At 44.8% G+C, this 22271-nt stretch overlaps 1 protein-coding gene across 1 annotated transcript in view; it reads left to right on the top strand.

Annotated features, from left to right (window-relative positions):
• Positions 1-22271, top strand: part of ENPP3 (ectonucleotide pyrophosphatase/phosphodiesterase 3) — a 140642-nt gene that overhangs the window by 24557 nt on the left and 93814 nt on the right. Inside the window, 1 exon segment of the mRNA XM_040430090.1 lies at positions 20935-21057. Coding sequence (XP_040286024.1) covers positions 20935-21057 — 123 coding nt within the window.

A 22271-nucleotide genomic window follows, 5' to 3' on the forward strand; every position in this document is an offset into this window, starting at 1 on the left:
GCCTCTGCTGTTGCAAAAAACCTCGAGTCACTTCGAAACTCCACTATGGCCTGCTGCTGCTCGCACAGTCTGTCCAGCATGTGCAAGGTGGAGTTCCACCTGGTGGGCACGTCGCATATGAGGCGGTGAGCGGGAAGGCCGAAGTTACGCTGTAGCGCAGACAGGCGAGCAGCGGCAGGATGTGAACGCCGGAAGCGCGAACAGACGACCCGCACTTTATGCAGCAGCTCTGACATGTCGGGGTAGTTGTGAATGAACTTCTGCACTACCAAATTCAGCACATGCGCCAGGCAAGGGATGTGCGTCAAACCGGCTAGTCCCAGAGCTGCAACGAGATTTCGCCCATTATCGCACACCACCAGGCCAGGCTTGAGGCTCACCGGCAGCAACCACTCGTCGGGGCGGTTGTTCTATACCCCGCCACAACTCCTGTGCGGTGTGGGGCCTGTCCCCCAAACATATGAGTTTCAGAATGGCCTGCTGACGTTTACCCCGTGCTGTGCTGAAGTTGGTGGTGAAGGTGTGTGGCTGACTGGATGAGCAGGTGGAAGAAGAGCAGGAGGAAGCCGAGTAGGAGGAGGAGGCAACAGGAGGCAAAGAATGTTGCCCTGCGATCCTTGGCGGCGGAAGGACGTGCGCCAAACAGCTCTTCGCCTGGGGCCCAGCTGCCACTACATTTACCCAGTGTGCAGTTAGGGAGATATAGCGTCCCTGGCCGTGCTTACTGGTCCACGTATCTGTGGTTAGGTGGACCTTGCCACAGATGGCGTTGCGCAGTGCACACTTGATTTTATTGGATACTTGGTTGTGCAGGGAAGGCACGGCTCTCTTGGAGAAGTAGTGGCGGCTGGGAACAACATACTGTGGGACAGCAAGCGACATGAGCTGTTTGAAGCTGCGTGTGTCCACCAGCCTGAATGACAGCATTTCATAGGCCAGTAGTTTAGAAATGCTGGCATTCAGGGCCAGGGATCGAGGGTGGCTAGGTGGGAATTTACGCTTTCTCTCAAATGTTTGTGAGATGGAGAGCTGAACGCTGCCGTGTGACATGGTTGAGATGCTTGGTGACGGAGGTGGTGGTGTTGGTGGTGGTACATCCTCTGTTTGCTGGGCGGCAGGTGCCAACGTTCCTCCAGAGGCGGAGGAAGAGGCCGAGGCGGCAGCAGCAGAAGAGGTAGCAGGGGGAGCCTGAGTGAGTTCCTTGTTTTTAAGGTGTTTACTCCACTGCAGGTGCCTGGTCATGCAGGTTGTGCTAAGGTTCAGAACGTTAATGCCTCGCTTCAGGCTCTGATGGCACAGCGTGCAAACCACTCGGGTCTTGTCGTCAGCACATTGTTTGAAGAACTGCCACGCCAGGGAACTCCTTGAAGCTGCCTTTGGGGTGCTCGGTCCCAGATGGCGGTGGCCAATAGCAGACGGACTCTCTTGGCGGCGGGTGTTCTGCTTTTGCCCACTGCTCCCTCTTTTGCTACGCTGTTGGCTCGGTCTCACCACTGCCTCTTCCTCCGAATTCTGAAAGTCAGTGGCACGACCTTCATTCCATGTGGTGTCTAGGACCTCATCGCCCCCTGCATCGTCTTCCACCCAGTCTTCCTCCCTGACCTTCTGTTCAGTCTGCACACTGCAGAAAGACACAGCAGTTGGCACCTGTGTTTCGTCATCATCAGAGACGTGCTGAGGTGGTATTCCCATGTCCTCATCATTAGGAAACATAAGTGGTTGTGCGTTAGTGCATTCTATCTCTTCCACCCCTGGGGAAGGGCTAGGTGGATGCCCTTGGGAAACCCTGCCAGCAGAGTCTTCAAACAGCATAAGAGACTTCTGCATAACTTGAGGCTCAGACAGTTTCCCTGATATGCATGTGGGTGATGTGACAGACTGATGGGCTTGGTTTTCATGCACCATCTGTGCGCTTTCTGCAGAAGACTGAGTGGGAGATAATGTGAACGTGCTGGATCCACTGTCGGCCACCCAATTGACTAATGCCTGTACCTGCTCAGGCCTTACCATCCTTAGAACGGCATTGGGCCCCACCAAATATCGCAGTAAATTCTGGCGACTACTGGGACCTGAGGTAGTTGGTTCACTAGGACGTGTGGCTGTGGCAGAATGGCCACGTCCTCTCCCAGCACCAGAGGGTCCACTAACACCACCACGACCATGCCCGCGTCCGCGTCCCTTACTAGATGTTTTCCTCATTGTTACCGTTCACCACAATAAGAAAAAAATAATTTGGCCCAATGTATTGAATTTAAATTCAGGCCTTTTTTTACAGGCACCTAACACTATCTGGCTATCTATTTAGGTACCGTATTACACTAATACAGGCACAGCAGTAACGACAGATTTAGCTGAATATAAATTGTAGGCCTAGTATTTAGGCGCTGGATGACAGGTATCCCTTTTACGGACAGAATTAGACTTGGAAATGCACGGTAGCGTGTGAAGTTATTGAGGATGACCCTATCCGCACCTTCAATCTAATATACCCTTTTATGGATAGATTTAACCTTGGCCTGATAGAGCAGAAACCACTGATTTAGGGAATTGCTAAGTTGGGAATTGTATTCAACCCAGAACAAAAACTGTGCTTCGGCAGACAGCAGACAGTATTACAATTGGCTAGCCACAGCTGAAACAACAGATTTAGGGTACTGCTATTTTGGCAATTGTATTTTTACCCCTCAATAAAATAGCAAGCACAGCCAAGCCCCTGATGTAGGATATAGCAAAAAAAAAAAAAAAAACACACTATTGATGGATAAAAATGGACTTGGTGGCAGCTTGTGCTGGCGCACCACAAGACACGAAATGGCCGCCGATCACCCCAGAAAAAAGTGACTGAAAAACGCTCTGGGCAGCCTTAAAACAGTGAGCAATTGAATAGCAGAGGTTGTATGATACACAGCTGTATATCGATCACTTCAGTAAATAAATCCCTGCCTAATCTCGCCCTAACAGCAGCAGCTGCATCCTATCCCTACACTGATCAGAGCAGAGTGACGTGCGGCGCTACGTGACTCCAGCTTAAATAGAGGCTGGGTCACATGCTGCACTGGCCAATCACAGCCATGCCAATAGTAGGCATGGGTGTGATGGCCTCTTGGGGCAAGTAGTATGACGCTTGTTGATTGGCTGCTTTGCAGCCTTTCAAAAAGCGCCAAGAAAGCGCCAAACACCGAACCCGAACCCGGACTTTTACGAAAATGTTCGGGTTCGGGTCCGTGTCACGGACACCCCAAAATTCGGTACGAACCCGAACTATACAGTTCGGGTTCGCTCATCCCTACTTATCAGTTAAAGTTCTGGTTTGCTCCGGAGAACAGAGAGCACTTCACCATAAGCTCCAGTTAGCCCAGCGTGTTTATCAGGAGCGATATATATTAGGCACGTGCCACATTACAGTTTGGGAAAAGGGAGGGGGATAGTACTGTATAGTCTGGAAAGATTGTAAGCTTCTGTGTCGCACCGCGGGCTAGCCTGTATCTCACACACACGATTGTTCCTGTTCTTCAGGGTAATAACAGGTATGTGAGGCAGAGTTAGCTTTGCTCGCAGTAGGTAAATTGCGCAAGTGTGTTCCGGCTACCATCGTAGGGTGCTGTGCTGTGCGACACAGGGTTCTCAGCCTCCGGGCTGAGTGTATGTAATCTGATTTTATGTTCACTGCATTTAGGAGTGTGTTTGATATCCCGTAACAGTAAAGCAAAGTCTGTTCTACAAGAACTGGTGTCAGAGTCGTTTTCCTTGTTCGTGACTTCGCTGTATCCTGGGGAGCCCACCCCGGTACACGGCTTACAACTGCTTTCAGCGTAATCACGTGGTGAGGTCATCACACTTGCTGCAGGGCTTTTGGCGGATTTTCTTTAATCAAGATTGGAGTGTACCGCTTCTCCGTGAGCAAGTGGATGAGGTGAGTGTAATTTTTTTTAATTTTAGCCACCATTTTAGGAAAATTGATTCGTTACCACGAAGCGCAAGGAAATTCGGCTTCATGACGAATCAAATTTTTCCTGAAATTTGGATCAAAGTCTATTTCGAATACTTTGATTCACTTAAATCTACTTGTAATAATGAGCCCTCTGTATTCTTCAATTGCCTAAACAGAACAATGCTTTTTGTGTCGTTTGGCCTATAGGGAGAACAGATCTGTCCCTGTAATATTTTGTACTTATATAGGGCTGAATATTTAGGTGACACATCTGCTTTAAGTCTTACTCAACAACATCATACTGTTTTACTCTTTCATGATTGCTATTTGTACGGTACTTCACACCAACTTTATGTACTATACAGTATTATCTATGCTATGGGGTCATTAAAATCTTTAAATAAAACTTGTACCTTTTTATTTTTATTTTTATTTAGGCTACGGCATCATCTGCGTTTTAGCATTCCGGTTCTCTGTTCTGACAGAGGAGCAGGGTACCGAAATTGCGGTATCTGGCATAGCTAGACACCACTGGGGCTCATTGGATCCCTATTCACTATAATGGGATCGGTTGGGTTTTCGGCAAGAATGCCACCTTTCTACCAGAAAAAAGCCACTGCACACAGCAGTTTTTCCCCAGACAGATGTTAGCGCAATTCATGCGCTTCTCCTTCTTCTTTGTGTGGTGCCAAATCAATTAGAAGAATAAGTATGTGCATGCCATACAGCTTTATAATGAGACCAGACAAACTAGGTGGTTTCATGAAAGCATCTTCTCATCTTCCTTGAGCCCTCATAGAAGAGCAGGCGAGCTCCTTTTATTCACAGTACATTCACTTAAATAGCAGACATGACATCACAAAAGGGGTGTTCCTTAAGAAGAGACTATTGGCTCCTTAACCTGATAGGAGTGGTTTCACTGAGTCTATAGGTGTATTTGAAGACTGTAATGTAATCCCCTCTTCCCCCTCCATTATTGACCTTCTCATACATATGGTTTGCGGCCATCTAGTGGAGACAAATGTGTACTACATGGAGAAATCAAATCTTGTCTCTCACAAATCCCTCCTTTTGCGGGCAATAGACCAGAGGTGAACAGGCAAAGTGAGGTACTCTCCCAACGCCCTAAACAGCGAAGAGCTGGACTTTCCTTATTGCTTCACCAGGTCCCCTCAACTCCATTTCAGGTTTGCCTTCACCTTGTCCTATTTACCCCGCAACCATCAACAAGGTTTTATTTACTTAAGGATGGAATAATCTTTGTCTTTGACAGGGGCACAGCACATATACATAGTGTGGGCATGGATGTATTATACATTTTTCAAAAACAATTTTCCTAAAATGTAGAACTATATGACAGTCTGTTAAAACCAAATTCTAATAACATTGTAGTCGCTGAACCAGTTCCCAAAACATTATTCTGGCCATGATATTAATTTCAGAATTTTTCCCATCAGTTCATTTGATAAAGTTCATCAGTTTCTTCAGATCCTTGGTGATCCTTCCATCAGTTTCTTCAGATCCTTGGTGATCCTTCCATCAGGGGCAGTGTTGTCCGGGATGTAGATGCAGCAGTTCCTGTAGGCCCCTCCTTTTTCTGCTGTCAAGGACCAGTCGGTTCTGTAGAGTCATCACTGGAAAAGAGCTCAGTTGTTCCACCATTCCTTGCACAGCATCACAGATATAATTCACAAATCTCTGTTGATGACAATAGATATGTTAATCCAATAAAAATAAATATATATATATTTTTTATTTTTACTAATCATGGGAGTTAATGACTCAAATCCTGCAACTATCTGACTTTTAGCTTTAAATTAATCAGAAACTCTTCTACAGATTCCTATGGCATCCATGTATAAACGTGAGTCATAGGATGTAGGCAGTGACCTCCTTAGTCGTGACCGGACATTGTTTTCTGATTTGATCCCACTCAGGAGGTGAGAATAGAACAAATGGCATCAGTACCCGATCAGGACTTGATCAGGGTACATTGACCACTTCATTCCACCTGCATCCTGGGTCGGAGTTTCAAATCTCCACACAATCACCAGATATCTGCGTTTTGATCATTTTGGTTGATAAACCAACTGTCAGAGTAAACGTTAGAGTCACTACTTGTCTTCTTCAGCTGCATTATGTAAGAACAATATCCTGGAGGGAAAACACCAAAGGGCTTTCCTGTATAAATCCTGTCTCTAAGGTCAGTTTGTCATTATATTTTAAATTTGGCCAAATATTTAATGTCAATTATAGGTAAGGATGTAGGAGCCACAGATGCTACTGAACTTTGAGGTTTCTCTCTTACCAACATTCTAGATTTGCCTAGGGGATCTTTGTCACTTACACACGCTCCTAACACATATATCCCCGAATCCTGTTGTATAGGATTTCTAATGGACAGGAACAGAGGATTACATTCATCATGTTTACAACTGTTTGGTGGGGTTCCCTTCAGGATAGTCATCCTTTGCGACAAACCTTCACCTTTACTGACTCTAGAGGTAGTTTCCATTAGTTTGTATTCACAACACTTCAGATTAGTACTCCATTCTGTTAATTTCCAATATCCACAGTTGGTATGGTCATATCTAAACACAATTACCATAGACTGGGTCAGTCCCCGTCACACAGATGTACTTATCAGACCAAAACCAAGTGTCCTATCTGTCATCTGTCTTACAGTCCACTATACTGAAAAAGTCAACTTAGTTGTTCCTGACTCATCTTGATAATATAAAACCGTTGGAATTTGATTTGACTGTGATTTCCCCTTTGTACAATATGGAACAAACAATAAGGCATGAAACAACATTATGGCTCTTATAGTCCTGACACTTGATTGCAATACGATCAGTTTCTCCTTGCAATTCGACAGCAGTGGCGGCGGTTATCAGGACTTGATGTAGGTCTTCAAACCGTAGCTCTAGGACTTTCCACCCGTCTCTTGTTTCATCACTATCCAATCTCCTGATTGTGAAGAATGAATCGCTTCTATACAGTCTGGATTCTAGGAAACAACTAAAACTTGGAAATACACATTAGACAATAATTTTGTGCAACAGACAACATAATTTTGGAAAACTACTATGCTGCATCTGGAACTATTGGGGAAATAGACACCTAATCCAGGAGCATTCCCAAAGAGTACTTCATGAGGCCTTAGGCCTATCTTCCGGTTAGATGTATATCGGATGAAGAAAAAACCCCAGGGATAGGTACTCTCACCTCAGTCAGTATCTTTTAGCTGTAGCCTTTGCTACAGGCCAAATCTCCGAATATCCTGGAAAGAGATCAATATAGACACAGACATATTCACACTGTTCCACCTTTGTTCTGAATGTAGTCAATCCGCAGTCTCCGAAATGGGTAAGATGACCTTGGCATATGCCTTCCTGGAACTCCCATAGTTCTCCCATCATTATTACAGCAACTAACCTAGTGGCAGCATTGTTGAACCCAGGAGCCGTCCACCACAGAACCCAATCACACCTTCTCTCTCTCTCGATTTGCCCATGTTCTAAATCCATCCTCTTTAGGTAGAGTGCCCTCTGAAGGAAGAGTTTATTACCAACTCTCCAGAGTCCTATTATCACTTCTACCTTTATCCTTTGATGTTTCCTTTCAGCCTCTGTAGCCTTTATCTGAAAAAGGCAAACTTTTTGGAAGTCCACTGGCCTTAAGCCAACCTATATCGCACAGATTTCCACTTAGGGTAGACTTCAGGTAATAATGTAACCTCTACCTTCTCAGGCAGTATCAGGGCATCAAACATCTTTCAAACACTCAGCATTCATTATTGATGGGCTTAGCCATGGATCCAACAAAATCTCTGCTTCACCAGATTAGACCATAATAATGAGTGATACCGAAGGCATAACTGGATGTTAGAAGTCTTACCCTCAGCCATCTTACCAACCTCAGCGAGTGTCTTCAGCTCTGTCTCCTGCACTACCATTGCTGGACGGAGTGGTTCTTTCTTGACAACATCAGATTAAGTAGGAACAGCATATCCTGTCCGAGATGATCCATCTTCCAGGAACCTGAAATGATCTACCAGAAACTCAAAAATGTGGTTATTAATTGGAGATATTAAATTTGAATTTTTATATTTTTTTTATTTTCTACTCCCAGAAAGCACTTTTTATTTTTATTTACAGAGGTGGGAAAAAGTATTTGTATTTACTACTCCCAGCCTCCCCCCTTCCAGATGCAGCAGAGTGATCGGATCTAATTTTGCACACCCTTAAGACAGTGATTAATTGGTGAGAGGAGTAGGAATTGCATTACTAGATGCTCCTACACATGTGATACTACCTTCAGTCATGAGAGATCATGGAACATGTTTGCTATGAGGCAATGTAATTAGATCCCAAGGATTATATAAATAATAGGGATCCAGTATTTGATTCTGGGTTGTTAATTTCCTATGGGTGTTTCATTTGAAAAGGCTGAACATTTGTCTTCCTCCCACAGGAGAGGAAGTGGGCAAGCACATACAAAGTCTTCCTCCCCCCCTTGTGGGGAGGACTGATATGCAGCCACCCCCGCCTTAGGTCTTTGTTTGATTTACCTTTAACAATATGACAAAATAGGGACAAAATTAACTTCTCTCAAGCCTAGCCAACACTAGACCTTTCTAGATGATTCTCAAGACCATACACAAAGGCAGTACTTAGGATTTTCTCATGCATAGCTAAGGTAATCTCAAAAATCCAAATCCACCCAACTTTCCTGGAGTCTAGTGAAAACTTTCTCCACACACTCTGTCCTGAGGACAATGTGACTGACTGATGACCTAAACAGTTCCTCCCAGACTCACTGATCTTCACTATGCATTAAATCCCCAGCTCTACATTGGACTCAATTTTCCAAATCTCATAAATAATATGAGAAAACTCTCCATATTTTAACTAATTTTCTATAAAGCAGCATAAGTAAGTCCTCTGAATTGGGAATTCTATTCATCATGGCAAACTTGATGTTACTACTGGGTGTGGAAGATGTCATACATCATATAATGATGCAGATATCCCTACACTTTCACTCATACCTGAATAAGGACTTAGAATGGGTGCAATCTAGATTGAGTAGACTGGTCTGGAATATTTCTAGTAGGCATCATAGGGGCAATTACTGCAGGTACATTTTTAACTGATGGGACATACAATTGGGAAGGGTTATTTTCAGACATCACTGGATATAATCCAGTGTTGGAAACTATGATAGAAATTGTGTCCTGTCTCTAAGATCCACAAACACACAACATGTTACTCGCACACACACTCCCATCCCCCATAAGGCCTAAGGAAAGAGTTTTTGGAGGGTGGGGAAGGGCTAGAGGGAGCAGAAGGCACAGTGGGTGGTGCTGATTAGCACATTCCAGCACCTGGTGTAGAGGAGGGGCTGACAGAAAAAGCAATAGGTAGTCTTTGATGGACCACAAGACCCAGGATTACTTAGTTACAACACATGTGGTGGGGGAAGGGAATGCCGCATGGCCAACTCTCTTTGTTCCCTTACCACACCCAAATCCTCCATTTTACTATAGCAATTACTTTCAACTTTCTATCTACAGTTTTCCACAACTTTAATTTAATCTATCTCCTACTGCATTTGCAATCTCTAGGGGGAATTTTTACACAAAACTGCATATTTACGGATAATACCGGAAATCGCTGCTACTTAGTATGACAGAATGCTTTCAACTTTTATTTCTAACTGAAACTTTTCCTTTCTTTTTCTCTCATCAACTGAGCCGCCGTTAATATCTCTTTTCACTCTGTCCTGCAACATTAGAATTTCCCATTATTGTAGTTGCACGAAGATCAAACAATTGCTACTTATCAAACCCGCAAACTTAAGCGTAGTTGCACAAAGATCAAACGGAATCCGATTACTATAAGTAATCGCCACCGAACCCACAAACTTAAGCGCAGTTGCACAAAGCTCAAATGAAATAATAGTATTGAACCCACAATCTCTCAAAGTGAAGACCCCTAGTCAATTCACCGGGATACAAAATCTTAATAACTTCCAATTGCCTATGGCAATTGGTATTAACCCTTTCCTCAAATTCTCATCAGAATATTGGGCTGGGAACCAATTCTACGTCACAGGATATCCGGCTCAGCTGTCTAACAACTTCCGTTTAGTTTCCAGCATGTTCTACCACACAAAGAAGGAATATTTCAACAGGTTCTTTCTAACGGACAGATCAGCTATAACTTGAACCCTTCTATCGCGATAACACCAATTCAACTCTTGAGAACCCACAAAAGCGGAAGTTACAGAGGAGATTTGTAAGAAATAAAGCTTTCTTACCTTGCCGGCATGTGATCTTGTCTGATGGTTCCGTTTAAGTCGCTCTCGTGGCGTTTGAATCGGAAGTTACGCAAGCTATCTGCCCCACGCTCTGCGCCATTTTGTTAGCGCAATTCATGCGCTTCTCCTTCTTCTTTGTGTGGTGCCAAATCAATTAGAAGAATAAGTATGTGCATGCCATACAGCTTTATAATGAGACCAGACAAACTAGGTGGTTTCATGAAAGCATCTTCTCATCTTCCTTGAGCCCTCATAGAAGAGCAGGCGAGCGCCCTTTATTCACAGTACATTCACTTAAATAGCAGACATGACATCACAAAAGGGGTGTTCCTTAAGAAGAGACTATTGGCTCCTTAACCTGATAGGAGTGGTTTCACTGAGTCTATAGGTGTATTTGAAGACTGTAATGTAATCCCCTCTTCCCCCTCCATTATTGACCTTCTCATACATATGGTTTGCGGCCATCTAGTGGAGACAAATGTGTACTACATGGAGAAATCAAATCTTGTCTCTCACACAGAAGGCCGGAATTCTTGCTGAAAACCCCAACAGATCCCACTATATTGATTAGGGATGACGATGTCCGCCTATGCCGGATATGGTAATTCTGGTGGTCTCCTTCTCTGCTAGGACCGACTTCCGGAATGCGGTACTACAGATGTGAACCTAGCTTAAACTAAATATAATGTAATGCTGGGGAACTCTGCACAGCACCGGAACAGATATTAGAGATCATGCACTTGTTTTATTCATCTTTGTATGAATCTAAAACTTGTGCATCTGAGGCAGAGATTAAGGAGTTTCTTGACCCCCTAGGACTTCCTACTTTGACTATGGAAGAGAGAAATATATTAGATGCCCCTATCACTGTAAAAGAAATGGAAGAAGCGCTGGGAGATATGTCCAATAATAAGGCTCCGGGGGAAGATGGATTGCCAGTGGAAATTTTTAAAACCTATGCCTCAATACTTCACCTTTAAGACGTCTATAATGAAGCTCAAACACAGAGTAAATTGCCCACTTCTATGAATGAAGCGATAGTGGTGGTAATTCCAAAACCGGGTAAGGATGTCCTTGCTGCGGAGTCCTATAGACCTATCTCCCTGTTGCAGGTGGATGTTAAAATATTAGCAAAAGTAATGGCAAACTGGTTGAATTTAGTGATCACATCACTTATCCATACTGACCAAGCTGGTTTTATGCCCAAAATGTCAACAGCGGTGAATATCAGGAAATTATATTTGAATATTCAGGCTAGCCAGGTCCACGCCTTGAATGCAGCAGTCGCATCTCTTGATGCGGCCAAAGCATTTGACAGAGTGGAATGGAATGGCGATACCTGTGGGTAGTGCTCAAGAAGATGGGTTTGGGCCTGAGTTAATTAAATGGATTCAACTATTATATGCTTGTCCCACAGCCAAAGTAAGGGTGAATGGGAGACTCACAGACTCCTTTATGTTACACAGAGGGACTAGACAGGGGTGCCCCTTATCGCCTCTATTGTTTGCTGTGGCGGTGGAGCCCCTGGCGGAGGCACTTAGAAAGGCAGGTACGGTGCAAGTCTTTCAATATGGGTCCTTATCTGAAAAGGTAGCTTTTAATGCAGATGATCTACAACTGTTTCTTGACGAATGGGATTCCTCTCTTCCAGAGGCCATGTCAATCATAAATGGCTTTGGTAAGCTGTCCGGCTTGGTCATTAATTGGACTAAGTCTGTGTTGATGCCACTGTCTAAAAACATAAGGAACGATGCTAATCTTACGGGAGGATTACAAGTAGTCACATCATTTAAATACTTAGGCATTCAGGTGTCTGCCAGGAACCAATATTTTGGAGAATTGAATTTGGTATCGATGCTAGACAAATTCCGACGGAAGGTCCAGGCCTGGACCCGTCTGCCCCTTACTGAAAATGATTCTCATGCCCCAGCTCTTATATGTATTACATAATGCCCCAATTTGGATACCACTCCAGTTTTTCTATGCTGCTAATGTGATCTTTAGAGATCTCATCTGGAAGAGGGGAGTCCCACGTATAAAGCTCATTACACTATGCAGGCCAAAAACCCAAGGAGGACTTAATGTCCCGGACCCATAGATATATTATTTGACAGCCCATTTACAGCACATCAGGGGTTGGGGAGATGAGGATAAGATTAACACAGCTGGGCGTATTGTACGGCATCTCCTTAATGGAAGATGCCTGGTGGCAGCCCTAGAAGATGGAGCCTTCTATAAAAAAGGGGATCAATACCAGATACTACATTTAGAACATGAAGTGTGGTGGAAAGCTAGAAGGTTTGCTGGAATCACTGGGTATACAAGGTTTACACCAATATGGCCTAATCACATTGTATAAGTGCAGCGTCCCACTCAGGACACGTGGGAACTTCAAAATCATTGTAAAACTGCATTATTGCTTTGCATGTTATCTGCATGACATCATCTGTTGTATCCCTGTTCATAGGCTGACTAGGTGCAATTTATACATCCCACCACTAGATGGGAATAGCACTTAGTCCATATAAATACTTAGGTCAGGCCTAGTGAAGAAAGAAAGAGAGAGATGAAGGAGTAGAGAGTTGTTAAGCTGAGACTACACACCACAGAGTAGTGGGTGAAGTCCTATGCAGCAATGAGGTAGAGCCAAGGTATGAGGGGCAGGAGAGCGTTTTCCTCCTGTGATCCTCTTAGTTCATACATCCTACAACCAGAGGATAGTGTTGCGTCCCTGGAAGAAAACCAAGCTAAAGAGAGACATCGTGATAACAGCCACTACCTAAGGCAGCGGTGGGGAACCATTTTGCTGCCAAGGGCCATTTGGATATTTGTAACATCATTCGGGGGCCATACAAAATTCTCAATAAAAAATTTTTACTGCTGTATTTGGTCAAACATATAATTGACTTAGGGATAAGTTACAGAAATTGCACTTCAATTAAAATAATCTAGAGGGCTGTATTTTTGCAGCACAAAATAGCGCCTGCACTATATATATACAGTATATTACATACAATACAGGCGCCATATTGACCACACATAGCAGTCTAATTTTTAAGTTCAGAATGTTACTTATTTGACATTAATGGCAGGAAGCTAAACCCAGGGGGTCCAGAGAGGGGTTCACCCAGCTTTCACTCTCCCTGCCTCTTTCTTCGCAACTGTCCCTGCCTTTGTCCCTTTCTCAGCAAAATATCTGCCCCCACCTCCATCAGCCTGAAATCAGCCTCCTATCAGACGCCCCAGGCCTACATCAGCCTCAGATCAGACTCCCATCAGACCTCTAAGCCTCAGATTAGACCCCAATCAGACCCTTCCTAGCTTCAGATCAGACTCCCATCAGACCCCCAGCCTCAGACCAGACCCGGATCAGACGCCCAGCCTCAGATCAGCCCCCATCAGACCCCCCAGGGTCATATCAGCCCCTATAAGACCCCCCAGCCTCAGATCAGACCTTCATAATACCCTCCCTAGCCTCAGATCAGCCCCCATCAGACCCTCCCCAGCCTCAGATCAGCCCCCATCAGCCCCCCTAGTCTCAGATCAGACCCCTATCAAACCCCAGCCTCAGATCAGACACCCCCAGCCTCAGATCAGACCCTCCCAAGCCTCAGATCAGACCCCCATCAGACCCTCCCCACCCTCCTTTAGCCTCAGATCAGCCCCAATCAGACATCAGATCAGATACTGTATTTAAGATAAACAAATAAACTTACCTCTCCAGCTCCGTACGGCGCTGCCTCTTGGCAGATTCACTTACCCTCCCTGTTCTTCTTCCTGCCGCACTATATTGTCACCTCACACCGCACAGCGTCAGGTCATAGTGCATGTCTACGTGCACTGCGTCCTAACGCTGGATGTGTCAGGACACAGTGTGGGGCTGAAAGAAGACCAGGGAAGGTGAGGACAGCCAGTGCAGTGCTGTTCTCACCTTCCTGTGCCTCCCGTATGCTAATGACCGCTTCCATAATGGAAGGGGTCATAAGCATTTTCACATTATGTTCTGGCAGGGGGCCGGGGGCCACATGAAATGATACCGTGGGCCGCATACGGCCCTCGGGCCGGAGGTTCCCCACCCCTGACCTAAGGCTTAATGGGCACCTTTGCAAATGGTGGAGGACAATCTAGCTACAGGCAGTCTCACCATACATTAAAAGAATACAGATTAGCTACCTGTTCAAGGGCTTGGAAGATACAGAAACAATAGGACTAAGCATACCAGCCACTATTACAGGCAACCTCACCAAATTACACTGGTTTAAAAGGGACCTTGAAGCGAAGTTAAAACCCAGCCAAACCTATTAACAGTGGATCAACAGAATTCCTCTAAAGAACAAAAGACTGTATTCTGTCTGGATGTATATGCCGCAATTGGAACCCACTTCAGTAAAAGTTGTAAGTTGCATCCTACCACTGTCTACTTCATTCTTCAATTTAATTACAACTGGTTGTACCACCATTAACGGTACTGGCGTCACGACAAATACCACCAAGGGACCCAGCCGCCACAAGCACCCTAAACACCACTGCCATCAAGGGCACCTCAACCTCCATCTAGGCTTGTGCTTCCCTACCACAGAGTGTGCCCCGGAGGATTTTGTGCTGTCTTCATCACTGTGCTGCTGGCCCAGGGAGGCTTTCTGCTAATCGTGAGTAAACCGATGAACTGTATTATTATTGGCCCCTCATCGGCCCAACGTGCACCTCACGTGTAGCCCCTGCGGTTCTGGCACGCCACATAAGGAATTAAATAAAGTGCCAAACGCACAAGCCTGGGAGAGGTATGGACTTAGTCATATCTGTCAATTATTCGATAATGGTACTCTTAAGGAATATACTCAGTTACAACAAGAATTTAAACTGCCCAGGACTTTTTTTTATTTGTATCTGCAAATAAGACATACCATACAATCCGAAGAGCAGCAGGTGGTGGTAGCACCAGCTGCGAAACACCCTATTATAGATCTTACTGCCTCGCATGGAATTGACAGTGAAACAGTGGGATAAAGTGTTGCAGGAATTCCCTGAGGTGGCAGTGAGTGAAGACCAGAGAGTCTCTCAATTATATTTGCTCCATAGAGTATATAGAACTCCAGTAGTAATGAAAAAAATGGGCTATCGGGAGGGATGACCAATGCCCGAGATGTGGGACGCCTAATGCAGACCTAATCCACCTTATGTGGAACTGTCCACGACTGAGACGATACTGGACGGATGTTACTGACATACTAAACACGGTGTTTCGTATAAAAATAGACATGTCAGCCTTGGTATGTGTTTTGGGATTGGCCTGTAACTGCAGAAAAGAGAATAGCTATTATATGTATATTATATCAGGCAAGAAAACTAATTGCATACACTGTGTGCAGAATTATTAGGCAAATGAGTATTTTGACCACATCATCCTCTTTATGCATGTTGTCTTACTCCAAGCTGTATAGGCTCGAAAGCCTACTACCAATTAAGCATATTAGGTGATGTGCATCTCTGTAATGAGAAGGGGTGTGGTCTAATGACATCAACACCCTATATTAGGTGTGCATAATTATTAGGCAACTTCCTTTCCTTTGGCAAAATGGGTCAAAAGAAGGACTTGACAGGCTCAGAAAAGTCAAAAATAGTGAGATATCTTGCAGAGGGATGCAGCACTCTTAAAATTGCAAAGCTTCTGAAGCGTGATCATCGAACAATCAAGCGTTTCATTCAATATAGTCAACAGGGTCGCAAGAAGCGTGTGGAAAAACCAAGGCGCAAAATAACTGCCTATGAACTGAGAAAAGTCAAGCGTGCAGCTGCCAAGATGCCACTTGCCACCAGTTTGGCCATATTTCAAAGCTGCAACATCACTGGAGTGCCCAAAAGCACAAGGTGTGCAATACTCAGAGACATGGCCAAGGTAAGAAAGGCTGAAAGACGACCACCACTGAAACGTCAAGACTGATTTTTCTAAGGTTTTATGGACTGATGAAATGAGAGTGAGTCTTGATGGGCCAGATGGATGGGCCCGTGGCTGGATTGGTAAAGGGCAGAGAGCTCCAGTCCGACTCAGACGCCAGCAAGGTGGAGGTGGAGTACTGGTTTGGGCTGGTATCATCAAAGATGAGCTTGTGGGGCCTTTTCGGGTTGAGGATGGAGTCAAGCTCAACTCCCAGTCCTACTGCCAGTTTCTGGAAGACACCTTCTTCAAGCAGTGGTACAGGAAGAAGTCTGCATCCTTCAAGAAAAACATGATTTTCATGCAGGACAATGCTCCATCACACGCGTCCAAGTACTCCACAGCGTGGCTGGCAAGAAAGTGTATAAAAGAAGAAAATCTAATGACATGGCCTCCTTGTTCACCTGATCTGAACCCCATTGAGAACCTGTGGTCCATCATCAAATGTGAGATTTACAAGGAGGGAAAACAGTACACCTCTCTGAACAGTGTCTGGGAGGCTGTGGTTGCTGCTGCACGCAATGTTGATGGTGAACAGATCAAAACACTGACAGAATCCATGGATGGCAGGCTTTTGAGTGTCCTTGCAAAGAAAGGTGGCTATATTGGTCACTGATTTTGTTTTTGTTTTGTTTTTGAATGTCAGAAACGTATATTTGTGAATGTTGAGATGTTATATTGGTTTCACTGGTAAAAATAAATAATTGAAATGGGTATATATTTGTTTTTTGTTAAGTTGCCTAATAATTATGCACAGTAATAGTCACCTGCACACACAGATATCCCCCTAAAATAGCTAAAACTAAAAACTACTTCCAAAAATATTCAGCTTTGATATTAATGAGTTTTTTGGGTTCATTGAGAACATGGTTGTTGTTCAATAATAAAATTAATCCTCAAAAATACAACTTGCCTAATAATTCTGCACTCCCTGTATTATTGGATTGCTCCAAATCTTCCAAAAGTGCAAGAATTGTATCAAGTTCATACCTTGATAGAATTGGAGAGATTTGTATATCAGAAAAGAGGGAATATTAAGAAATTTGAGAAGATATGGGCCTCATGGCTGCAACATTATAATGTCACTTTATAGTCTCTGTATAATAGGATGGGTGGCATTAGGGAAAGATCCTATATGGTGAAGATGCTAGGAAACTAAATACAGCAGGAGTGTATAATTATAATGATAAAGCTATAACAGAAGAGATGTAGGATTGGTATCACCTGGCAGGAGGATACGCAGGATAGGGACTGGCCTATCAGCTCAGGCCTTCCTAAAGTAGTGTGCATGGAAATGTAAGATGTGTCTGAATGTATGTGACACAGAAGAACAACAGAAATATTGAAAAAAGAATCACACTGAGTCAAGCGGTAATCAGGGCTGGCGCTTCCATTAAGGCAAGGGGGGCAATTGCCTCCGGGCCCCCGAGTCCTTAGGGGCCCCCCCACGCCGGCCCGCAACTAACTATTTTCGTGGGGGCAGCGGCGGACAGTCACACGGAGATGAGCGCTTCCATTGTGGAAGCGCTCATCTCCATAGTCATCTGTATCGCCGTCCTCAGGACAGTGATACAGATGGCTGTGCAGCAGGGCAGGGAAGGGAGAGGCGTGTCCCTTCCCCTTCCTCAGATAGGCTGCTGGCACTAGGCCGGCAGCCTATCAGAGGCCGGTGCAGGCAGCGTGATGACGTCATCGCGCCGCCTGAGCCGTACAGCATGAGACACAGGAGGTAACATGGAGGTAAGTATAAGTGTTTTTTTTTTTTTTGTGTACAATACTGGTGGCTACTGGCACATGATATGGGGGGGGGGGGGGCTCTGGTTACTGGCACATGATATGGGGGGGCTCTGGCTGCTGGCACATGATATAGGGGGGCTCTGGCTACTGGCACATGATATAGGGGGGCCTCTGGCTACTGGCACATGATGGGGGGGGCTCTGGCTACTGGCACATGATGGGGGTGGGCTCTGGCTTCTGGCACATGATAGGGAGGTCCTCTGGCTACTGGCACATGATATGGGGGGCTCTTGTTACTGACACATAATGGTGGGGGGGCTCTTATTACTGGCACATGATTGGGGGCATCTATGAGGGCACATTTTACTGGCACATTATTGGGGGACATCTACGGGGGCACTTATTACTGGCACATTATTGGGGGCACTTATTACTGGCACATTATTGGTGGGCACTACAGGGGCATCTACTGAGGCCACAAAGAATAGTTATTTTATATGGGGGCTCTGTATAGGGGCATTTTATACTGGGACACATTATGGTGGGTACTATGGGGAAGGGGGGAGAGGAGTATTATGGGGGACACTGAGGGCATCTACTGGGGCACTATATATGGGGCATTTTTTTTACTGATACATTATGGGGGGCACTAGGAGGGAGGGGGAGAGGAGAACTCTGGGGGCATTTACTAGGGGCACTATATAGGGGTATTTTATACTGGCACATTATGGGGACATTAGCTTAACTGGGGGCATTACAAGGGGGTATTTTTTGCACTGCCACATTATAACGAGAATTATTTCTACTGGGGGGGCATTATGCTGGGCTTTATTACTCACCCATGGTATGACCCCCTAGTAGCAGCAACAGCCTCCCCCTGCTCTGCTATCCCTCTGCCCTTTCTCCAAATCCTTATTATGAAATCTTTCTCATTAGGATAAAACACAACATCAGCTCCACCGAGCCCGGGGCCAAAGTGTTGAAGTGGCTTCCGAGATCCCCAAGGGCCAAGCCAAGTAATTGAGAGTTTTCATATGAAATATGTTTATGTTATACACATATAGCCTACACCGTGCCACACAATATACAGTTTCTTCTGTAAAAGTAGTGTCATGGGGGGGGGGGGGGGCCTTATTTTTTTTCCACCTAGAACTGGCCCTGGCCCTGCCCCTGGCGCCGGTAATCTACACTTCCGAACTTTATTGGAGAACCAACACCAGTGACCTTACTATGGACCTTTTCTAGGTTGCAGTCCTGCAAGGGGGGAGGGGTATTTTGTTTTTTGTTGTATCACATTGTTTTTCATAAAACCTATGAATAAAAAACCTATGAATAAAAACGAATAAAAAAATAAATAAATGTAATGCCCATAGTATGAGGAATTGGAGGAACAAACAAAGCCTTGTCAGGTGTGTATTTGAATAGTCTGTATTGTGTAGAACTGGCCATTATAATCCTATTACAAAGGTGTATCCAAGTGCCTATACTCGAGCATAACGTGGGAACATGAATATATACCAAACTAAATGTAAAACTAAGCACCTTTGTAAATAATCTTTTGAAATGTCCTATCATTTGGTGTCTACAGCTCCTATGCGTCTCCATGATAACAGTACAACCCCCCCCCCCCACCATGCATCCAAATTCTATTCCATGTATCCCTTCAGTCTTGCTACCCTAATGAATGCATGTTAGCAAAATGTAGGGAGTGTGAAAGGAATATCGGACTACAAAGGGTCTACCATGGAGACTGGAGCTATAGGCAGCGCAGTGGCAAGTATATGAACTGATATGTTGAAGAAATAAATTCAATGTGGTTGCGAGGGGTACATTATAAAGGGTTGTTAGTTTGCTAACAAGCTGCAGCACTTCCATGCACTCTGCTAGAAAACGACATCCCCCACAGCCGTCTGTATCATCACTCTACAGTTAAAGGGGTTGTCTCACTTCAGTAAATGGCATTTATTATGTAGAGAAAGTTAATATAAGGCATTTACTAATGTATTGTGATTGTCCATATTGCCTCCTTTGCTGGCTTGATTCATTTGCTGGCATGGGAGCTGCTGCACCTGTGCCTATCTGCGCTCACACAGTCCCAGCCACCAGAGAGGCCGGTGCTTTTTTCCATAGTATGAAAGCATGACCGCTGCTGCTGGATTGTAGGGTTGTCGTAACCCGTGGAAACAAGCAATGTGTAATGTGATGGAAAAATGAATGCAGCCAGCAAAGGAGGCAATAAGGACAATCACAATGCCATTTGCTAAGGTGAGACTACCCCTTTAAGCGTTGCCTGAACGAGCTCCATTCACAGCTCCCATATGATATCTTCTGTGATATGTATACAGTAACTAGAGAGGAGGCTTGAGGCAAGTCTTCAGCTCTGTGCCCTATGGAGACCCGTCCTGCTGTGCATTTATGTCAAGTTCCGTTAAGTAAATCAAACTAGGCTTTATAAATAGTATTCTGTTTTTTTAATACTTTCAGAATTTAAATGGGGTTGTGCTGGGGTTTTATATTGATGACCTATCCTCAGGATAGATTATCCATACTAGATCGGTGAGGATCCCCCACTGATCAGCTGTTTGGAGAGGAGGTGGCGCTCCATGCAGGAGCTGCTTCCTCTTCATTACACTACGTGTCGTCTCAGAAGTGCAGTGTAATGACTCCTTTCTCTTGAATGGAGTGATTACTTGGAATTACACTGTTCCACCACTACAGAGGAGACGACACGTAGTGTAATGAACACAAGCAGCGCTCGTATGGGACACCGGCTCCTCTTCAAACAGTTGATCGGCGGGGTAACGGGTGTCGGACCCTGCCAATCTGATATTGACTACCTATTCTGAGAATAGGTCATCAATATAAATTCACTGCAAAGCCCTTGTCATTTTTTTTTTATTATTTGTCTTCCCCTTTAATTCCTTATAAAAGTATTGTACTGCAAAAACAGAAAAAGTGTGTATGTGTATATATAAATCTCTAACGGCTTTGCTCTTTACTTTCCCAGTGTCATGTCGGTACAGATGCTATGGAACGGAAACTGTTGGAGAAAATGATTGCCGCTGTGATGCACAGTGCGTTGACCATGGAAACTGTTGTTTTGATTTTTCGGATCTCTGTGTGAAGCCAAGTAAGTATGAAGTACAATCCTTTCTAGTTGCACTTCTGCTAGTAATTCCCAAACTGGTCTTTCATTTAAGCAATCTGCAGGATCTCTGATATTGCAATCCCATTCCTTCCCACTGCTTAGCTTTCTGGCTTCAAGTCTAAGTGCAGTAATTATAGGGGTTATCTAGGAAAAGACTTATCCTCAGGATAAGTCATCAGTGTCAGATCTGCAGGGGTGCAACACCTGAGACCGCCGCCGATCAGCTGTTATAAGAGGCCTCAAGAGTCGCAGCCTCATCCTAGGCCAGTGACATCACTGTACATCAGACATGTGTCCTAGTTGCAGCTCAACCCCATAGAAGTCAATGTGGCTGACCTCTAATACCAAGCACTGACACTATAAGATGTACGGCGCTGTCCTTGGAGAGCTACTAGGATCCTGCATCGCTCGCTCACCAGAGCTCCGGTAAGTGCAGCGGCTTCCTGAAACGGCTGATCAGCGGGGGTGCCGGGACTTGGAAATCCTCCATGTGATAATGATGATCTATCCTGAGGATAAGTCATCATTATCTTTTCCAGGATAACCCCTTTAAGAATTTGTAGGGATTTAACATTAATGGCCTATCATTAGGATATTTCATCAATTTAAGGCCTCATGCACACGAACGTTTTTTTTCACGGTCCGCAAAAACAGGGTCCGTAGGTCCGTGATCCGTGACCGTTTTTTCGTCCGTGGGTCTTCCTTGATTTTTGGCGGATCCACGGACATGAAAAAAAAGTCATTTTGGTGTCCGCCTGGCCGTGCGGAGCCAAACGGATCCGTCCTGAATTACAATGCAAGTCAATGGGGACGGATCCGTTTGACGTTGACACAATATGGTGCCATTTCAAACGGATCCGTCCCCATTGACTTTCAATGTAAAGTCCGGAGTCCCTTTTATACCATCAGATCGGAGTTTTCTCCAATCCGATGGTATATTTTAACTTGAAGCGTCCCCATCACCATGGGAACGCCTCTATGTTAGAATATACTGTCGGATATGAGTTAGATCGTGAAACCTCATTTCCGACAGTATATTCTAACACAGAGGCGTTCCCATGGTGATGGGGACGCTTCTAGTTAGAATATACTACAAACTGTGTACATGACTGCCCCCTGCTGCCTAGCAGCATCCGATCTCTTACAGGGGGCCGTGATCAGCACAATTAACCCCTCAGGTGCCGCACCTGAAGGGG

Source organism: Bufo bufo, chromosome 4 (assembly GCF_905171765.1).
Source record: "Bufo bufo chromosome 4, aBufBuf1.1, whole genome shotgun sequence".
NCBI lineage: Eukaryota > Metazoa > Chordata > Amphibia > Anura > Bufonidae > Bufo > Bufo bufo.